Source organism: Xyrauchen texanus, chromosome 7, assembly GCF_025860055.1.
Source record: "Xyrauchen texanus isolate HMW12.3.18 chromosome 7, RBS_HiC_50CHRs, whole genome shotgun sequence".
Classification (NCBI taxonomy): Eukaryota; Metazoa; Chordata; class Actinopteri; order Cypriniformes; family Catostomidae; genus Xyrauchen; species Xyrauchen texanus.
Genome location: NC_068282.1, coordinates 1,776,001 through 1,796,584, shown reverse-complemented (window position 1 = coordinate 1,796,584; position 20,584 = coordinate 1,776,001). Strand labels below are relative to the sequence as shown.

General features: G+C 41.6%; 1 protein-coding gene across 1 annotated transcript in view; it reads left to right on the top strand.

Annotated features, from left to right (window-relative positions):
• Positions 1-19,827, top strand: part of LOC127646464 (helicase with zinc finger domain 2-like) — a 28,793-nt gene extending 8,966 nt beyond the window's left edge. The window contains exons 4-21 of the mRNA XM_052130143.1: positions 1,756-1,866; positions 3,711-3,846; positions 4,016-4,448; positions 4,551-5,186; positions 5,478-6,273; positions 6,387-6,462; positions 6,557-10,025; positions 10,246-10,334; positions 10,490-10,630; positions 10,825-10,965; positions 11,969-12,113; positions 12,279-12,395; positions 12,979-13,171; positions 14,128-14,262; positions 14,404-14,613; positions 18,096-18,249; positions 18,436-18,603; positions 18,853-19,827. Coding sequence (XP_051986103.1) covers positions 1,756-1,866; positions 3,711-3,846; positions 4,016-4,448; positions 4,551-5,186; positions 5,478-6,273; positions 6,387-6,462; positions 6,557-10,025; positions 10,246-10,334; positions 10,490-10,630; positions 10,825-10,965; positions 11,969-12,113; positions 12,279-12,395; positions 12,979-13,171; positions 14,128-14,262; positions 14,404-14,613; positions 18,096-18,249; positions 18,436-18,603; positions 18,853-19,007 — 7,305 coding nt within the window. The 3' untranslated portion in view covers positions 19,008-19,827. The remainder of the gene's footprint in view (positions 1-1,755; positions 1,867-3,710; positions 3,847-4,015; positions 4,449-4,550; positions 5,187-5,477; positions 6,274-6,386; positions 6,463-6,556; positions 10,026-10,245; positions 10,335-10,489; positions 10,631-10,824; positions 10,966-11,968; positions 12,114-12,278; positions 12,396-12,978; positions 13,172-14,127; positions 14,263-14,403; positions 14,614-18,095; positions 18,250-18,435; positions 18,604-18,852) is intronic.
• Positions 19,828-20,584: the final 757 nt, after the last annotated feature.

Below are 20,584 nucleotides of genomic sequence, written 5' to 3'. Positions count from 1 at the left end.
CACTGGAAATTGATGTGGCCCGAAGCGTCAGAGACGGCGGGAACCGACACCGATTTCCTGAGAACTCCGCGCTGCGAGAGCAACCTCGGTTGCTCTGCAGCGGGGAGACAGCCCTCCGAGGTTCTACCACCTCGGTAGGACCTCTTTCCCGAAGCTTCCACTAAGGGAACCAGCCTCTCGAGGCTGGTCTCGGGTGTTTTTCAAGCACTGTTCTCGACTTCCTGAAGCGAAAGACCGGCAGGATTTAGTCGATACGGTTTCTGTGACCACCATTGATGCTTGTTTTTTTTTTTTTTGACACGAACGGCACGGTGTGCGTTCGCTGGAAATTGATGTGGCCCGAAGCGTCAGAGACGGCGGGAACCGACACCGATTTCCTGAGGACTCCGCTGCGAGAGCAACCTCGGTTGCTCTGCAGTGGGGGGACAGCCCTCCGAGGTTCTACCACCTCGGTAGGACCGCTTCCCGAAGCTTCCACTAAGGGAACCAGCCTCTCGAGGCTGGTCTCGGGTGTTTTTCAAGCACTGTTCTCGACTTCCTGAAGCGAAAGACCGGCAGGATTTAGTCGATACGGTTTCTGTGACCACCATTGATGCTTGTTTTTTTTTTTTTTGACACGAACGGCACGGTGTGCGTTCGCTGGAAATTGATGTGGCCCGAAGCGTCAGAGACGGCGGGAACCGACACCGATTTCCTGAGGACTCCGCTGCGAGAGCAACCTCGGTTGCTCTGCAGCGGGGGGGGACAGCCCTCCGTTTACCCCACGATCTCGTTTTAGATATCTTTGTGGAGATCGGGGAAAAACGGCAAACCCCGGCGCTGAGTTTGTGATCTGTGCCGCAGGAAACGCACGTCTAATTGCTTTCAACTTGCGTTCCCTGCTCATTTTGTGGCCAGCTGATATTCAGTCTGGCCACGGCACGCGTCACAACCTCAATCAGCTCCTCATAAGCTTGGCCAAAAACTGGCGTGCTTGGCTCCCGGTCGTCCACATCGATGCTGAGCATATCCACTTCCTCGGAAGCAGTGAGCTCAAGCAAGGGGACCTGACCATGGGCAGAAGAAGCCGCGACGCGGGCTTCTGCACCACTCACAGTAGGCTCGGGATCCTCAAACGAAGAATGAGAACGTGCCGCAGCAGTCTCATTCTCATCTGCAAAATCCGCTGCGAACCCCGCGATTTCAACCGCCGCGCTGCCTCAACAGACGCGGGGCCAAAACCGTGGGGAACGCGAGCCTGACCGTGCTCATCGAAGCACGCCAACCGGGAGCACAGCACTCTCATGGGTAGTGCTTCACAACTTTCACAGGCAGATCCCTCGAGAGCTGCCTGTGCGTGCTGTGCTCCCAAACAGTTCACACATAAAGCGTGCGTGTCCCTACCCGTAATGAAACGAGGGCAGGGGTGCACGCACTTCTTGAACTGTTCGGTGGCCATAACATTTTTAAATCAGACAAACAACACCAAATAAGACAAACAATTTCAACATAGAGCGCTTGCTGAAGAGCGAAAGCTAATGTGTATGTGTACCGGCGTCACTTTTATGCATCCGGTTATGCCGTCACATGTTACGTCATGACGCAACACCAATCAAGATTGGAATAGTTTCATTCATAATTCAGAGGCGCACGCTAAGGAGCGTTCCCCAAAGAGTCGTTTTCAACGACGCAGTGCGAGTTCCCTCGGAAGGGAACCAAAGCTTTTTTGCTATTGTACTTTTTCACAAAGTCAAAACCGTGATTTTTTTCTTCTAGGTACACGACACGCTTCCAGATGTTTCTATCACCTGTGAGCCAGATTTAGATAGTGTCTTTGTAAGGCAAAAGGGAATACCATTTACATGGAATTTAAAAATTATTTCTAAGGTTTGTACATTTACAAATATACAATCATTTGTCTTGATTTTTCAAAAACAAACATCCCAATTTGAGCTACACTCTCAGAATGTTTCATTACCTTTAGGGCAGGGGTGCCCACACTTTTTTGTGTGATGATCTACTTTTAAATGACCAACTCAATAAGATCTACCAACTAATAAATACAGTTTCATTTAAAATAAGAAAATGCTTGTTGGGACTACTGCATGTATCCCTACATGGAATTAATCTTCTAATTAATAAAAAAATATATAATAATGTTCAATGTTAATATCATTCAGTTTTAACACTAAACCCAAAACACCTACAGCACAATAGATTACAATAGCCAGGGCATTTACCTTATTCTGATGACGAGTAAATTTTGACCAGGCGAGGTTTTGTTTATTCAGTTGCCATGACAACTAGGTTTAGCATACACGCCTTCCAAGGACTTCTGAGAAAAGAGCGCGAAATTGTGATGCTACTGCCCGGATTAGGCGAAACTGAATGGAATCAGACAATTTCGCGCTCTGTTCTCAGAAGTCCTTGGAAGGCGTGTATGTGCAAACCTAGTTGTCATGGCAACTGCATAAACAAAACCTCGCCTGGTCAATATTTACTCGTCAAGTGCAAATCAAACAGAAACTAAAAGAAGGAAAGACATTATATTTATTTTTATAAAAATTTAACGAAAGTACATTTAAATTTTGTGCGATCTACCAGCATTGCCTTTGCAATCGACTGGTAGATCACGATCGACGTATTGGGCACCCTTGATTTAGGGCAACAGCTTTTCACCGGGACAGTGCTCTAGTACACCCACTATACCTTCTTTACACCTTAAGGTAATAATATGTACCCTTTAGAGACAGATAAATTGTCTGCACTTATATAGCACCTTTTTAACCTTAATGGTATTCAAAGCGCTTTACACTGTGACTCATTCACCATTCAAAAACACACATTCATACACCAATGGTGGCAGAGCTGCCATGCAAGGTGCTAGCCTGCCATTGGGAGCAACTTGGGGTTCAGTGTCTTGCCCAAGGACACTTCGGCGTGTGGATTTGTGTGGGCCAGGATTTGAACCACCAACCCTGCGATTAGGGGCCGACCCGCTCTACCAACTGAGCCACAGCCGCCCCGTACATTCTGATTGTCATGTAAATGGTACAGTGGGTGTACCTTTGAGGGTACTGCCCGAGTGACAAGCTGTTGGGCCACTAAAGATACACATTTTCACATTTTGTCTGACTTTTATGGAATAAATATAGACTGATACGATATGCACCCCAATTTAAATACTAACATACTGTACAGTTTAGAGACATCAGTGGCCGCATGTTCATTTTGAATCCCACAGAAACCCTATATGTACCCCCTAAACCTAACCCTACCCCTAATTCTATCCCCAACACTAACCTTAGTCTCGTGAGACTGTTGCAAATCAATTGACATGTTCTAGACATGGCTGAGCCACAAGAGAAAGCTGATGCCCCTCGTGCCCTGCCCCAGGACAAACACTGCAACTTACCCAGACCAAGACCTTCTCTGAAGTCCCTAACCTTCAGCGTGATTCGAACTTGGGTTGCATGCACAAAAAGTACATTTGTGCACTCTACCCTCCATGCCAATGACACTGATTTTTTTACTTTTATTCTGTAGTTCCACAAGACTATTGGGGTGCGAATAGCCACTCAAAATAAAGGTATCATACATAATCCATTGTTATGAGGGTTAGTGCCTGCCAAGACAATTCATCTTGTGACAATGTCAGTACTGTAAAATAGCTACCTCTGTCGTTGTTGTTCATTAATTCTTACTATTCTACATAATTTGCATCCCTCCAGATGACTTTAGAAATAGTTGCTTTACTCAGACATGAAGTTGGGGCAACATTTACCATCAGTAAAGACCCCTATGTGGAGCAGTCATATTCCACTGGTGATTGGTTTCTAAGTACTCATTCCAGAGATGATACAAAAGGTAGAGATGACATTTTTCTTACATAAAACTATTAAAATCTACATCTTTGACAATTTATTTGAAAGTTTCATACTTATACTAATACTTTTGTGATTATTAACCTTTGAATTGACATGTTCGCCAAATGCTTCTACCTATTCAACTGTAATCGATTTGAATGTTTCTGTAGAGTATGAAATCCCAGTGTCCTTCACATCTGACCAACCAGGACTTTATGAGCAATGGGTGGTGTTTGACTTTGATACGAGACCTGTACTGCAACAAAAACTCAAGGTTAGAGTTGGAGAAATTGGTCAAGAGGTACCTGAGTCTAAGAGAACATCAGCTAGGACTCCGGCACCTGAGGTTCTGCAAGAAATGCAAAGTGAGTCAGAGGAAGCCAGGAATCCCATGGCCTGGAATGTGGAAAATATGGAAATCATCCCTTTTGGTGAAAGAGAACAGACAGAGAGGGAGCTGCTAAATAAATACAAGCTTGTAATGAAACACCAGCTGAACTTCCAAACTAATGCTGTTTCCTCAATTAATCGTGGTAATTACAAAGACAGCATGCACAAGTTTCTGTATCAGGAGGAACAGATAGAAGCTGAACTACTTACCAGGTATATTGTATGTTTGGTTTTATATGAGTGCAAGAAATACTGGACAAGATCTATTTATTACAATTAAGAGTTAAAAGTGTACTCTTTCTGTTTTATTTCCAGGCTGCAAGCGGTTGTGCAATTGACAGACCAACTGTCTAATGAGTTGTTTGGATCAAAATATGCCCTTCAAGGGGAACTTTTTGCTGCTGTGCCTCTTTCTTGTCCACTCACTCCGAATACCCCTCAAGGTTACATATTGAAAAGACATGTTAGCAGAGCTCTTGTGCATTTGGTGGAAAATCATGACTATCTTGGGCTAGTTTATGAGGCTGAAATTTTAAAAGACACTGCTACTGAGACACAGTTGCATCTGAAGCTTTCCAAACGCTGCTGCGACGATCTTCATCTGCAGAATGGGATGCAATGTGAGATGGCAATCCAGTTCCAACTGGATCGTCTGGGTTTCTGCGAGATGCACAAGGCTATTGACGATCTTCCACACTTGGACAAAGTTTTGCCTGATCTGAAAACCAGCAGCATCCCTATTTACTGCCAGTCAGAAAAAGGGGATTTAAACGAAAAGCAGCAAGCTGCAATGAACTTTGCATTGGGAGTAGCGGAGAACACAAGCAGTGTGCCACCTTTGTTGATTTATGGACCTTTTGGAACCGGCAAAACTCGAACCCTTGCTAAAATGGCCCAGGCACTTGTAAAGCAACCACAGAACAAAATCTTGATCTGTACGCATACAAACAGGTAATCTTAAAGTTGCACTCCTTAAAAAACATCTTCTGTATGGGAAAAAATGGCACTGTGTTTGTTTCAGATGGTTATCCCATTGTACTTTGATATATACCATGTTACTGTATTCATATACCATGGCATTTTGATGGTACTTCAAGGTACCTCAAAGGATACCTGGTAATGTTGTGACAATTTAGTGGAGCTTTACAGTACTCAATGCCCTTCGTTTATATTGTAGATTTCGTAGTACAAAACAGTTGTCTCTGTATATTATTAATATTTATTCCATTTTTATCAATGCAGTTCTGCAGATCTTTATGTGAAGAATCATTTCCACGAATATGTGACAACTGGTCATCATGAAGCCAAACCTCTGAGAATAAAGGCAAAGGAAAGGGATCCACTGAAATCCACCGATCCCACTACTCTAAAGTACTGCCATTTATCCATCGATGGCAATTATTTTGAGTTTCCTGATAAAGCTGTTCTGGATTCCACAAGAATCATAATAACAACAACGTCAATGGCTCGTTACTTTCATGACATGACGCTCCCAGAGAACTACTTCAGCCACATTCTGATCGATGAAGCTTCCCAGATGTTGGAGTGCGAAGCTCTTATGGCACTGGGATTGGCAGGTAAAAAGACACGAGTCGTTTTAGCAGGAGATCACATGCAGATGGGACCCAAGCTCTTCTCTGTGAGGCAAGACAAATGCTCAGAGCACACTCTGCTCAATCGGCTTTTCTATCAATACCAAGCTGAGAACAGCAGTGCTGCCAAACAAAGCCGAATCATTTTCAATGAAAACTACCGGTCTGCAAAGGACATCTTGGATTTTGTGTCAACACATTTTTATGTGGGAAAGACAGATGTGATTAAGCCTAGAGGAAATGTGCCTCCTCATCCACAACAACATGCCTTGCAGTTCCATCACGTAAGAGGAGAATGCCATTTGGACCCAACAAGCATGTCCTGGTTCAATCCAGAACAAATTCAAAGTGTTGCTGGCATTGTGCAAGGAGTTATGAGGGACTGGCCAAACGAGTGGCACAATCAAGATCCAGCATCAATCTGTGTCCTTTCACAAGGCAGACAGGTATCAAAACTATTGCTATGATAGTTAGCTATTTACATCATGCTTTTATTGAGGGCATCCTGCCTTTGTTTATTTGTCCTTTACCAGAAGCTTTCAACTCTTTTGTATTACAGGTATATGAAATAAGACAAAGATTGGCTCTGTTTGGACTGCGTGGTATTACAGTGGAGAATGCCGAAAATGTGCAAGGTATGGATGATGCATTACTCAAAGCCATGATTATGTTACAATGGTACATGCATGTGATTATAGAGTATATAACTATTTTTCTAATATTTTGCAGGAAAACAATTCAGAGTCATTCTGATTTCCACTGTGCACACTAAGGACAGCCTATCGGTGACTAAACAGAACTGTTTTGACTTTTTCAATGACATGCGTGTGCTGAACACTGTTATGACGAGAGCCCAATCCCAAATATTTGTGATCGGAGATGCAGCTGCACTTTCTAGTCCTCACTTTGGAATGTGCTGGAGACTTTGGAAGTCTTACATAGAGCATTGCTTTAACAAAGGAAGCGCCCATGACCTTACCCAGAATTCTTTGAAACACGATCTCCTTGAGATATCTGAGCTCTGCAGAAGTGAAGATGAAGACAGCAGTGATAGTGAATCAAGCACATCTGAGATACCAGACACAGATGACCCAATACTTAAAGAGCTTCTTGATGAGAATAAATATCTAAACATTGCACTGACAGAGGAAGGCTTGTTTCCTGTTTTTCAAAATGAGCATCTTGATAGAAATGTGGTCAACCATGTCAAACCAGTAGATTCAGGGAAACTGCAGAGTAACTCTACCACCCACAAATGCTGTGAGCTGGTCAAGGAGAGTTTTGACCGAGGTTATGCTGTACCACTTGATGAGCCCTCCCTACGGATCAACATCAAGGGTAGACATAATTTGGGACAGGCATTCCCCGGAGACAAGGTTGAAGTCATGATCCTGAGTGAGCATTCAAATCCTTTAGAGGGGAAAGTAATTGATGTTATTGACAGTGCAAATACTCCCAAAGAATTTGTCTGCACCATTGAAAGATACGACAGTCAGGTGATGGTACCTATTAACAAATGTATCTCCAAAATCCACACACCATTTTGGAAAGACAAACCATTCCACATTCCAGTGAAAAACCCTATCAACCTCAAATTAGAGAGGTTCATGAAAATAAACGAGGATGCCCGCAGAAATTATCTTTTTGTTGTCAGAGTCCTTAGGTGGAAGAATGTTTTTCACTATCCCTTGGGGGTGGTTGTTGGAGTGTTTCCAAAAGTAGAAACATTTGAGGATGGATTAAAGGTACTCGATAAAGAGTTCCAGTTGAGCAGGACATGTCCTTCAACTGTGGAAAAAGAGATGCAACACTTTCAAGGTCATCATTTAATTGAAGTTGGACGAAAAGACTTCCGAGGCCTCCAAACATTCACCATTGACCCTGCAGATTCACAGGACCTTGATGATGCAATCAGTGTAAGAGATTTAGGTGGCTGCTATGAAATTGGAGTCCACATTTCTGATGTTGCAAGCTTTGTGGCAAAAGACAGTGAACTGGACAAATACGCACGGCAGCGAGGTACCGCATACTACGCACCAGAGAAGGAGCCAACATATATGTTCCCTGAAGAACTGAGTACCAATTTCTTCAGTCTAATCCCTAATCATCATAGACGAGCCATCTCCTTGATGATCGAAATTGATAAAAGTACAGACTGCATAACGAAGAGATCACTTTACAAGTCTGTCATTTGCTCCAGTCGGAAGTTTTCCTATAATGAAGCTGATGACATCATTGAAAAGACCATAGTCAATAGTAAGCATTTTGACCTCGAAGCCTGCCTTGTGATGGCATGCCACTTTGCCGAGGTTCACAGGAAATGCAGGAAACAAGAAGACTGGTGCTACAAACCTCCAGATGAGGATGCGACCCTTGGAAGAAGACGATCTCACCAAATGGTGGAAGAGCTGATGATCATGTTTAACTATGCAGTTGCTGAACACCTTCTGTCTGATGACGAAACAAGGAGCCTAACTCCACTCAGATGCCAGGACAGGCCAAAAAGTGAACAGTTGAATTACCTTTTTGAAAATAATGCCTCTTTGATTCCTCTTTCTATTCACCTCTCATGTCAAGCCGATGCAAGTAAAGTTGATTCTCACAAACTGCCGAGAAAAGGTTTGAGTAACCACTCAATCGACATGCCAATCCCAGAAAGTGCTGAAACCTTCCCCATATTAATATCACTTTTGAAAAGTCTTAAGAAAGCTGCACAAGCCAGAGACATCTACAGAATAATTGACTTAATTACAACCGATGACATACACCCCCAACTTCTTCCTTTTGCCATTGCATTTAGGAGGCTCCTTCTCAAAGCATATTTTTTGCGCTCAAACTCAACACATGCCGCAAGAATTGGGCACTATGATTTACATCTTGACAGCTATACATGGGCCTCATCTCCAATTCGCCGGTATATTGATGTCATTGTACAGCGTCTTCTGCATTGTGTAATTGACAAGACAGATCAGTGTTACACATCCCGTGACATTAATTTGTCTTGTTTGGAATTTGCCAGGAAGAATCACCATCAGTCCTCATATGAGAGGAAAGCAAATGCCCTTCACTTTGCATCAAAACTGTCAACCCAGAGAGAAAGGAAGGTGGCATACATTGTGGAACTCAATCCATCCAACTTCAGAATATCCTTCCCACTTTACAGAGCCTCTATACCAGACAATGTAGAGATTTTTTACAGGGACCTTCAGTTGGCAGATCAACCAGAGTTTGATGAAACAACCAAAAGCCTGATCTTGACATGGGTGCGAAGGATATATTCATTCTCCAATCCTCACATTCACGCTGAAGTGAAACGACAAAATCCAAACTCGGTCATGGCTTTTGTCCCTACAAAGAGTTGGCAATGCCTAGTAGATGCTCTCAGAGACGAAAAATGGGAATTAATGTTTCGCCTGATTGAGGAGCTTGACATTAGCTCAAGAACCCACACAGGACAATTCCAGGAAAGACTGTCCCAAGCCAAAAATTCAGGAACAGATCAATTTGAGCATTATGCTGAACTGACCCTGAGATTAAAGCAAGGTGAGGCAGTCGAAGTGCAGCTAGGTTCAGAAACAGCTCGGGGATTAATGGAACCAGCGGTTCAGCTGTTTATTGTGCATAAAAAGTTTGAGATTTGTTTGGAGCATGTAAAAGATCCAATCAAGTGCTTTTCAAAATACGCACTCAACTCATCAAGGAATTCATACAACACATACATGCATTATCAGGCAATATGGAAACCTATGTGTGAAATGGAGTCAGCCTTCAGTGCAGTGGCTGAAAATGAGAGCATCGTTTTGAAAGATGTACCTCTGAAATGGGACTCCAGTAGATGTAGCTCAGAAATATCTCAAGAAGTCAAACTTGGCGGGAGTTTTCTACTCCCTCTCGACAAAAAAGACCAATGGTCCATTGAATGTGACCTCAGGAACTGTTTCCTCTGCATTCGAACAAGGATTCCCCAAAAAGAGTGTCCATTTCTGGAGAACTCGCAGCGAACAGATTTAATGGATGTCCCCGTTATCATTTGGGTGGCCCATGGTGTAATCACTGAAGTTGAAGAAACAAAAACCAAAGGAACCAGTCATTTGCAAATTGACTTTCAAATGAACCATATGACAAATATTCCAGAGGACATCTTCTGCGAGAAGACAAGATTTACAGTGGAGCTAATACCAAAGCTTTTGCCAGATGTGTAAGAATAACAATTATAGAGCAAATATCTTACAAATGAAAATGTACAGGAATGCAGACTAAATCCATATAAATGTAACGTCCTTTAAAATATTTTAGATTATGTAACTATTTAAGGTATCTTTCTTTTAATAGATTACCAGCACATCTGTAGTAGACCATATTCGTATGCTTTATTTACTCATTATTATTTGTTATATATGGTGTTTATTTTTCCACAGGCGAAAAGAAAATGCAATTAACAGTCTAACTAAAGCTAACGAGCTTGTGAAAACTATTGCCATGGGCAGAGGGATCAACTCTGAAGGAGGTACTATAGATTCAAATCTCTCAGTAATCTGCCTCTATCAAAGCTCTTAAATATTTTCAATCTCTACTATAAAACTAGTTGTTTACAAGCAATCTTTTTTCTTAAGATCTCTTCCAATAAAGTAAATGTTTGTTACGTTATGTATCTCTTCAAAGGCAGTAAAAGTTGGAAGCAGATGTCGGCCAGATTTGAGATTAAAGATCTCCCTTCTGGGTTTTCCCATCTTAACAATAGTCAGTGTGAAGCTATAAGAGAAGCACTGAGCAACCCATTTACTCTTATCCAAGGACCACCAGGTAAGAGACATCTTCTAAGGCATTCCTTATATGCTTTGGTGTCAGAATGTCTTTGTAAAATGTATTTGAAGAATGTCAGAATCTTTTATTGTCACTTCAGTCACATCTTATTGTTGTGCAATTTCCCGAGGTAGATTGAAATGCAATATGTTATCTAATTTCACTTTGAAGATTGGTGAATATTTTTGTTTCAGGAACTGGAAAAACAGTCGTCGGTGTCCATATTGTGTACTGGCTGCTCGAGAAAATTAAAACACGTCCTTCAACTAATCCTCAAAAGAAAAGAGCCATCCTGTACTGTGGACCTTCAAATAAGTCTGTTGATGTGGTTGCAGGTAAAAAAAAAAAAACGTTCTTCCCAATATGGCATGCCCAATTCCCAATGTACGCTAAGTCCTCATGGTGGCGCAGTGACATTTCTATCAAATTGACCTAGCCCAAAAAAACATGCTGTCAAGATGTCTCAAGAAATCAGGAGTTCTTTTTCTCCCCAATTTGGACCGGCCAATTCCAATGCACTATTAAGTCCTCATGGTGGCATAGTGACTCGCCTCAATCCGGGTGGCGGAGGACGAATCTCAGTTGCCTCCACGTCTGAGACCGTCAACCCGCGCATCTTATCACGTGGCTTGGCTTGTTGAGTGTGGTACCATGGAGACATAGTGCGTGTGGAGGCTTCACGCTATTCTCGGCGGCATCAACACTCAACTCACCACACACCCCTCCGACAGCGAGAACCACATTATAGCGACCATGAGGAGGTTAACCCATGTGACTCTACCCTCCCTAGCAACCAGGCCAATTTGGTTGCTAAGGAGACATGGCTGGAGTCACTCATCACACGCCCCACCGAGACCGAGAACCACATTATAGCGACCACGAGGAGGTTACCCCATGTGACTGTACCCTCCCTAGCAACCGGGCCAATTTGGTTGCTAAGGAGACATGGCTGGAGTCACTCATCACACGCCCCACCGAGAGCGAGAACCACATTATAGCGACCACGAAGAGGTTACCCATGTGACTCTACCCTCCCTAGCAACCGGGCCAATTTGGTTGCTTAGGATACCAGGCTGGAGTCACTCATTCGAACTTGCGACTCCATGGGTGGTAGTCAGTGTCTTTGCTCGCTGAGCTGCCCAGACCCCCTCAAACCAGATTTGGCTACTCTCCATCAAAAAATCTTGCTTTCGCTGTTTTTCACATTCTTAGTAATAATTTTTCTAACTCAGCCCATGAATGGCTTACTTATAGTTGTCTCTGAACATTAAACTGGGTTGAGGAAAATGTTTCTATTTGTTTGTCTTTCTATTAATTGTTAATGACAATGTATTGTAGGACATCTGCTAAAACTTGAAAAACAACTAAGACCTCTCAGAATCTACAGTGATCAGATGGAGATGTTGGAGTTTCCTTACCCAGGCTGCAATCTGAAGCTCTCTCGGCAATCTAAAAGAGTGGAAAAGCCCAACACAGAGCTCAGGTACTGTATTTGCAGTTTGAAGAACCTCTCCACAACACTGGCCATCTTTTACGAATTAGAGGTCATAAACATCATATATATGAATTGCCTTGTTAATGTCATATACACATTGAAACTGTATTATGTAACTGTTTCACTAACGGGCATGCATTGTTGTTTTATTAGCTCAATTGCATTACATCACCTGATTCGAAAAGCTGACAACCCATTCTCTGCACAAATTCTGGCTTTTGATATGAAAATTAGAAGAGGAGATCACCTCACTAATGAAGAAAGGAAATGGTATGTAAGATCTCTCTTGTGCTCTCAAGAACTCCTGATTTCGGGGGGCATGGGTATCTCAGCGAATATTGACGCTGACTATCACACCTGGAGTCGTGAGTTTGAATCCAGGTCGTGCTGGGTGACTCCAGCCAGGTCTCCTAGGTAACCAAATTGGCCCGGTTGCTAGGGAGGGTAGAGTCACATGGGGTAACCTCCTCGTGGTCACTATAATGTGGTTCGCTCTCGGAGGGGCGTGTGGTGAGTTGTGCATTGATGCTGCGGAGAATAGCGTGAAGCCTCTACACCTGCTATGTCTCCATGGTAACGCACTCAACAAGCCATGTGATAAGATGCGCTGGATTGACGGTCTCAGATGCGGATGCACCTGAGATTTGTCCACCGCCACCCGGATTGAGTCACTACACCACCACGAGGACTTAAGAGTGCATTGGGAATTGGGCATTACAAATTGGGGAGAAAAGGGGAGAGAGAAAAAGAACTCATGAGACAACTTGACAGCTTGATTTTTTGGGCTAGGACAATTTGATAGAAGCATCAGTTTTAAGTGACAAGAACAAACTTTAACTTTTATTTTTCACAGCTACAAAGAAGCCCTAAAAAATGCTCGAAAACATGAATTATTGCAGCATGATGTCATCTTGTGCACTTGCACGGCAGCCTCACACGGTGCCTTGGCTGAAGCCCTCGACTTAAAACAGATCATCATTGATGAGTGCGCCATGGCAACAGAACCGGAAGCCTTCATTCCCCTAGTGGCTCATAAACCGGAGCAGGTATGATTCCTAACTAATCCTCTTTTCAGCCAAACACTCCCATGTTGATTCAACCCCATTCAGTTGAATTACTGAGAAGCGGCATCTTTGATCAGATCATTTTGCAACAGTTTGCAAGCATGACCATATTACCCTCTAGTGCTACTGGTGGGTTCTGGTCTCGTGGGAACCAGGAAGTAATCGCACTCACATAAACAGTGTGGAGTTAGCAAAATACTTAAGCTACACTCCTGTTGAACGTTTACATGATTTAAAACAAACTGGACATTTCACCTGATAGCTGGAGCTCACACGTGCCCGTACATTTAACAACACTTCCAGCTATGACCACTGGGGTGAGTGATTTGAATTTCAGAAAGCACAGATCAGTTTCAGAAGTGAAATTTTGACGTGCTGTTACCGTATTCACAGTTTTGATCAGTCCGATTAATTGGATAAAACCTGGATATTAACCTCATGGATTGGTTATTGAAAACACATATTCAGGAATATCAGACCACTACAGGGTGCCATTGACCAATCAGAATGGACTATTCCAGAGAGCTGTGTAATAATGAAGGTTATTGGAAGCTGTACATTAATATTGACATCAATAAGGTAAATCGGAAAGATGTGTAGTGTTCTATATTCCTTACCTTTGTACAAAGGTATGGGGCGGCTGTGGCTTAGCAGGGTTGGTGGTTCGAATCCCGGCCCACACGACTCCACATGCCGAAGTGTCCTTGGGCAAGACACTGAACCCCAAGTTGCTCCCAATGGCAGACTAGCACCTTACATGGCAGCTCTGCTGTCATTAGTGTATGAATGTGTGTGTGTGAATGGGTGAATGAGACACAGTGCAAAGTGCTTTGAATACCATTAAGGCTTAAAAAGGTGCTATATAAGTGCAGAACATTTACCATTACAAAGGAATATTTCTATGAAATGGTCATTATCCTATTCATTTCATGCTCTAGATTATTCTTCTGGGCGATCACATGCAGCTACAGCCCATAGTCCACTGCGATGTGGTGAAGAGATTGGGCATGAGTACATCTCTTTTCGAACGTTACGTGGAGAAAGCACTGATGCTTGACACTCAATACAGAATGGTAAGAAGTTACATCTCAAAATCAGCTTAAATAAGAAAGTAGGCATATATCGGTCAGTAGCTCATACTTAGCTTTTAGAGTGTCATAGTTTTGTTTATTTTAAAATGTAAATTTGTCCGTCTCGTGTCTTGTCTGCTACAGCAAGAAGGCATTTGTGCATTTCCATCTCAGGAGTTCTACGCAGGAAAGTTAAAGACTGCAGTGCCATACAAACCGAGTCTTTTCCAAACAGAGTCAAGGCATACGCCCATAATCTTTGGGCATGTTGAAGGGAAGGAGAAAAGTCTGGTGGTCTCGACTGAACGAGGGAATGAAAATTCAAAGGCAAATAAGGAAGAGGCAGAAGAAGTGGTGAGAGAGTGCAGCAGACAAATCAAATCAAATGTTTTTGGGGGCTTTAATGTAGGTTTTATGAAATGTGTAGCCTAGGGAGATGATTAGAGTAACAGAAAATTCCTGTCGTTGCTGCATGTCATTCCCTCGAATAATATCTCTTATACTAGCTATATTTATCTTATCTACTATGGCAACCTTAGTATAACTCTAATAACTCCAAAATGATATATACATTATACAAACCTTAATCTAGAACTTCAGCATTAAAATACAGAAATGACTCATTTCTGATGTCTCAAATAAGCATTTTGGTACTATAACGCACATCAGGGATTCTTTGGAAATCGTACTTAACCAGTGCGAGGTACAACAGATGTAAATTACCATTCTCTAAGTCCTGCCCTTCCTTGGTTACTGTTGCCAGGTTTGACCAGCTTTCCTAGTAATTAACATAGGGACGGTAGCCAAAATGTGAAGTTGGACAAAGATAACGCTGAGAATTGCTTTACAATTTAGGCACTTATTATAGTCAACAAAACATAAAGATGCCTCATTTGATAGCGATTACAAATTAGGAATTTATTTAGCGGATGATTCCATCCGTTGCAGTGATCATTACGTTTATGCGCTTTTTCTGTGGCTTCTCCGGAGTCTCTCAGCCACTGGGCGGCAAATGTTGGTGGTTAAAACGGTTTCCTCTGAGACTTTTAAAGGGGGTGCGTAAAATGGCAAATGAGGTTCCAGCCGCATTGTCAGGACGTTTTTTGTCTTATTGGAAAATGTATACAATAACGAGTCATTTTTTAAAATGGCTATTAACTCCAACGATTGGTACCAGAGATACAAACGGAAAACCATTCTTGTGATTTCTACAGAATTACTCTGAGAAACAATAATAAAAGACGGACTAATTTGGGTATCTGGGAATCTCAGCGAGTCTTGACGCTGACTACCACCCCTGGAGTCGCGAGTTTGAATCCAGGTTGTGCTGAGTGACTTCAGTCAGGTCTCCTAAGCAACCAAATTGGCCCGGTTGCTAGGGAAGGTAGAGTCACATGGGGTAACCTCCTCGTGGTGGTGATTAGTGGTTCTCTCAATGGGGCGTGTGGTGAGTTGTGTGTGGATCGTGGAGAGTAGCATGAGCCTCCACATGCCGTGAGTCTCCATGGTGTCATGCACAACGAGTCACATGATCAGATGCGCGGATTGACGGTCTCAGAAGCGTAGGCAACTGAGACTTGTCCTCCGCCACCCAGATTGAGGTGAGTAACCGCACCACCTAGTAAGTAGTGGGAATTAGGCGTTCCAAAATTGGGGAGAAAAAGGGGATACAATAAATAAAAAAAAGACTGACTACTACTAATAAACGACTATGGTTGATTGAACCAAACCAGCACGGTGAAAAGTAACAGGCCCCAAGTAAAAGTGCCATACGTACTGTTTTGGTACCCGAGCACCAATAGTGCAAGGACCCTATTGTTCTTCTAGGTGTTTATTGTTTTTTTCCCAAACTAATAAAATTTTTGAGGGCCTAAACATACTCGAAAACTCATGAAACTTTGCACATGCATCAGAAGTGGGGCAAATTGACATCTGATATGGGTTTTGGAAATGGGTGCGACAAAATGGCTCGATAGCGGCACCTAAAAACTTTCAACGATGCTATGTTTCACCTACACATACGATAATAGGTATACATGTGTAACATGCCAATACCTTCAAAAAAGTCTCTTGGACCCATGCCCTAAACTCAACAGGAAGTCAGCCATTGTGATTTTTCTCTTCCATTTTTGCTCAGTTTTTGCCATTTCCAGGCCTCGTACTTTAACGAACTCCTCCTAGAGATTTCATCAGATCTACTGGTGATTCTAATCTAAAGGCCTTGGCGATGCTACATTGCGAAGCTTTTGAGTTTTCGCTGCACGACTTGGCCGTGACGGTCTGACAAAGTTCTATGTTTCGCCATGAAACAGGAAGTTGTTGTAACTCATACATACAATGTTCAATCTGCCCCAAACGTCACAGGTTTGATAACAGTCCTGGCCTGAATACATCTACATGCCAATATTCAGTTATAGTCATAGCGCCACCTACTGGCAACAGCCAATTCCAGGTCTTGTACTTTAGCAAACTCCTCCTAGAGATTTAATCATATCAACATTACATTTAGTCTTAATATAAAGGTCTTGGTGATGTTTAATGGCGAAGCTTTGAGTTTTCGTTGAAGGGCGTGTCTGTGGCGGTCTGACAAAGTTCGATATGAAATGAGTCACATTTTTGAGACCTAAACATGCTCGAAAACTCATGAAACTTTGCACACATCTCAAAAGTGGCGAAAATGTACATCTGATACTGGTTTGAGAATTGTGGCAAAATGGCTCGATAGCGCCACCTACAAAATTTCAATTTAGCAGCTCTCAGGCCACGTTTCACCTACATGTAAGAAAATTGTCAACACGTACAAAAAAGTCTCTTGGACCCATATCCTAAACTCAACAGGAAGTCAGCCATTGTGATTTTTCTCTCCAATTTTTGCTCAGTTTTTGCCATTTCCAGACCTCGTACTTTAACGAGATTAAATCAGATCTACTTCATATTCGGTCCGTCTAATCTAAAGATCTTGGCGATGCTAAAATGCAAAGCTTTTGAGTTTTCTTTGAACGGCGTGTCCGTAGCACCCTGACAAATTTTATGTTTCGCCATGAAACAGGAAGTTCTTTTAACTCAAACATACAATATCCAATCTGCCCCAAACTTTCCATGTTTTATAAGAGTCCCGTCTTGAACACTTCTATATGCCAATATTCAGTTATAGTCATAGCGCCACCTACTGGCAACAGGAAATGACATGTTTTACACTGTGATACACTCTTAACAACATTTAAGTGCTAAAAAATGCTAAAAACATTTTGGAGTGACATTCCGCTGGCACAGTTACCCCAACGTGCACCAATATACGAGGGCCCGTTCATCGCTACTTACAGCTTTAATTAATACTTGTTTTTTATACTACCTCTTAATCGGTGTTGGGTGTAATTCATTACTAAATAATTAATAACTGTAATTAAATTACTTTTTCATTGGAAAAGTAAAGTAAGGGATTACTCTAATTATTCAGTAATTCAATTACAGTTACTTCTGATGTTTTCTAATATAACACTGCCCCTTTAAATTCTTTGGACAGTTCATTAATAATTTATTCGTTTATTTGAAGAATTGAAAGAACAATTTCATGTCTCTCCTTGTATTTTTCAATCTGCTCGAGGTTGATAAAGGTTTTTAGAAAGTAATTAGTAACAAGTAATGCAATTACTTTTCAGACACAGCACAGTAATCTAATTACACTGTTGAAGATGTAATTAGTAGTTAGTAATTAATTACTTTTTTTTTCGAGTAACTTACCCAACACTGCTCTTAATCAATATTTTTAGCTCTCTCTCTTTTTTTTTAGATACTTTGGTGTGTTTTTCTACCACTCATAACTCTTGTTTCATCAGGTGCGGATCGCCAAACTTTTGACCCATGCTGGGATACAAGGAAAAGACATCGCCATTCTAACACCCTATAATGCTCAAGTGGCAAATATTAGTGAGTCCCTGTCCAATAAAGGCATGCGTGGCATCACAGTCAACACCATCATGAAGAGTCAAGGTAACTTAACATCTGGGATCTTACAGCAGCGGGTTTCACTAAAGGTCATCATGATAGCATTCAGACTTTATCAGTTTATACAGTGTTTAACTGCGATTGAGCGTTTTGGCACTTCACGTAAATGGTGCATAGACAGGATTATATTTGACTTCATTTAGAGCTGTCTCTTCTGTTTCCTGTCCACAGGAAGTGAATGGAAATACGTCATCTTGTCAACTGTGCGCTCTTGCCCAAAATCCGAAATAGAGATGCAACCAACCAAATCCTGGATTATAAAACGGCTTGGATTCATCGTGGACCGGAATCAAGTCAACGTGGGCATCACCAGGGCACAAGAAGGACTGTGCATCATTGGTTAGTACGCACCATATGCTCTCATGAACAAGCAAGGGTTTGTGGGAGATTTATTGGGTGATTTTAATAGCATGCGAATAATCTAGAAAACTATATTCCCCCTGTATTACGTGTACAGTATTGCGTTAAACCTCCTAGAAGGTGTTTATCGTGATTATGCACTATACGATATATATGATGTTTATAGATGTTGACATGTTTCATATTGGGTAACTGGATTGCGGTGCACTAATTAAGGTATTTCGGCAGGTAATGAGAACTTGCTGCGATGCAGTTTTTTGTGGAGAAATCTTCTGAATCATTATCAGCAGAAAAGATGTGTGGTGAATCCGGCCAGCAACATACAGGTCCTAAAACCTCCTCCTGACAGGAGTCAGACAACTCGGAAAAATGCTAGAAAATGAGGCGTTTCAAATCATTCCATGTTAAATGCACTCTTCATTTACTCAGTTATGCTTTTTAAACGTATGTATAATTTTATATATATATATATATATAGCATACAGATACTATACAGCCAGTCAAGCACTTTCAGATCAGTAAAATAAGCATTTGTTTGAACTATAGGATAATCATATATAATCATCACATTTCGATGGCACTTTACTGTATTTACATTTTTAAGTTCATTTATTTTTATTAGACATATGTGTTATTTTGAGTCTGTTTTGCATTATAATGAGGATATGAAGGAAAGGAAGTACTATAACACTCTTGTAAACTGTCACCATTTACTGTTGTCAGCCCTGTGTTGTGCCTCTGTCATCTGGACTACACTTCCCATAATTCCCTGCAAGCTGTCTTCCATTGTCCTCACCTGTGTTTCATTTACTCTGTAGTCTTTTTGTATATATGCCCTATTGGTTGCTTGTTCTTTGTCAGATGATGTACCTGAATGTGTTCCCCTCATAGCCCCTCCCCCCTCTAGAGTGATGAGTGCAGGGAATTATGGGAAGTGTAGTCCATGGGGAACAGATGACAGAGGCAAAACACAGGGCAGACAACAGTGAATGGTGACATAAACAAAGAGGGTGTGAATGTTTAGTTAAAATAGTTAAGTTTGCATTACTCAAGAGAACCGTTACACTGATCAGTCAAATAATCATTTAAAGGGTTCATGGTCTTACTGATAATAAAGCTCTATATCTATATCGTGCTTGAAAAATGTATTGCTTTAAAAAGAAAACAGACATTTCTGTCTATGTTACTATAAATATATAAATAAAGATGAACTTTTATTGATCTTAAGACTAATGTCATCATGTGATCACTAGATGAGGAGCGGCAGTTTTAATACTTGAACACCTGGTGGCGCAAAACTTTCAGAAAAGCTTATTTTGGTGGCAGCCGGCTTTGGGGCAATGATGTTATGTATATGACATACACATTTACATTCTGTAGTTTTTGCCATGTGCTCATTTACACACAGTTTACTGCAGATGCTAACATGATTTGGGATTTAGCAGAGGTGCATCGATTCAATGCATCAATGCACCAAATGTTTCATTGTAGCTATTTGTGTAAATAAAATAAGTGAATTGGTAAGCTAGAGATATATGTTTTGAAAAACAAGCTACTCTTTCTATTTATGGAGTATGTAGTATGTATAGAGTATGCACATATTCTTTAAGCATGTAGTATGCTGTACTATACTTGCCTAAATGTGCAGAACACAGGATGAAGCACTGCAATGCATTCGACTTCCATATCCTGTGTAACAAAGAAACAAAATCTCATTACTTGCTCAGACTGTTATAGATATGTTGGATAACATGCAACAAGGCGACAATGTAGCAAACTACTTTTTGAAACAGTTGTTGCTGCATCGTGCTTATTGTTTCTATTGTTACTATATTTAGTAAATTAAAAATATTAAGCAGTATACACAGTAATGCACAATATTTAGTAGGTAGGAAACTAGTATTTTATTCTGAACACTGTCACAATACGATTATTGTCGTGCAACATGAACTCAGAATCA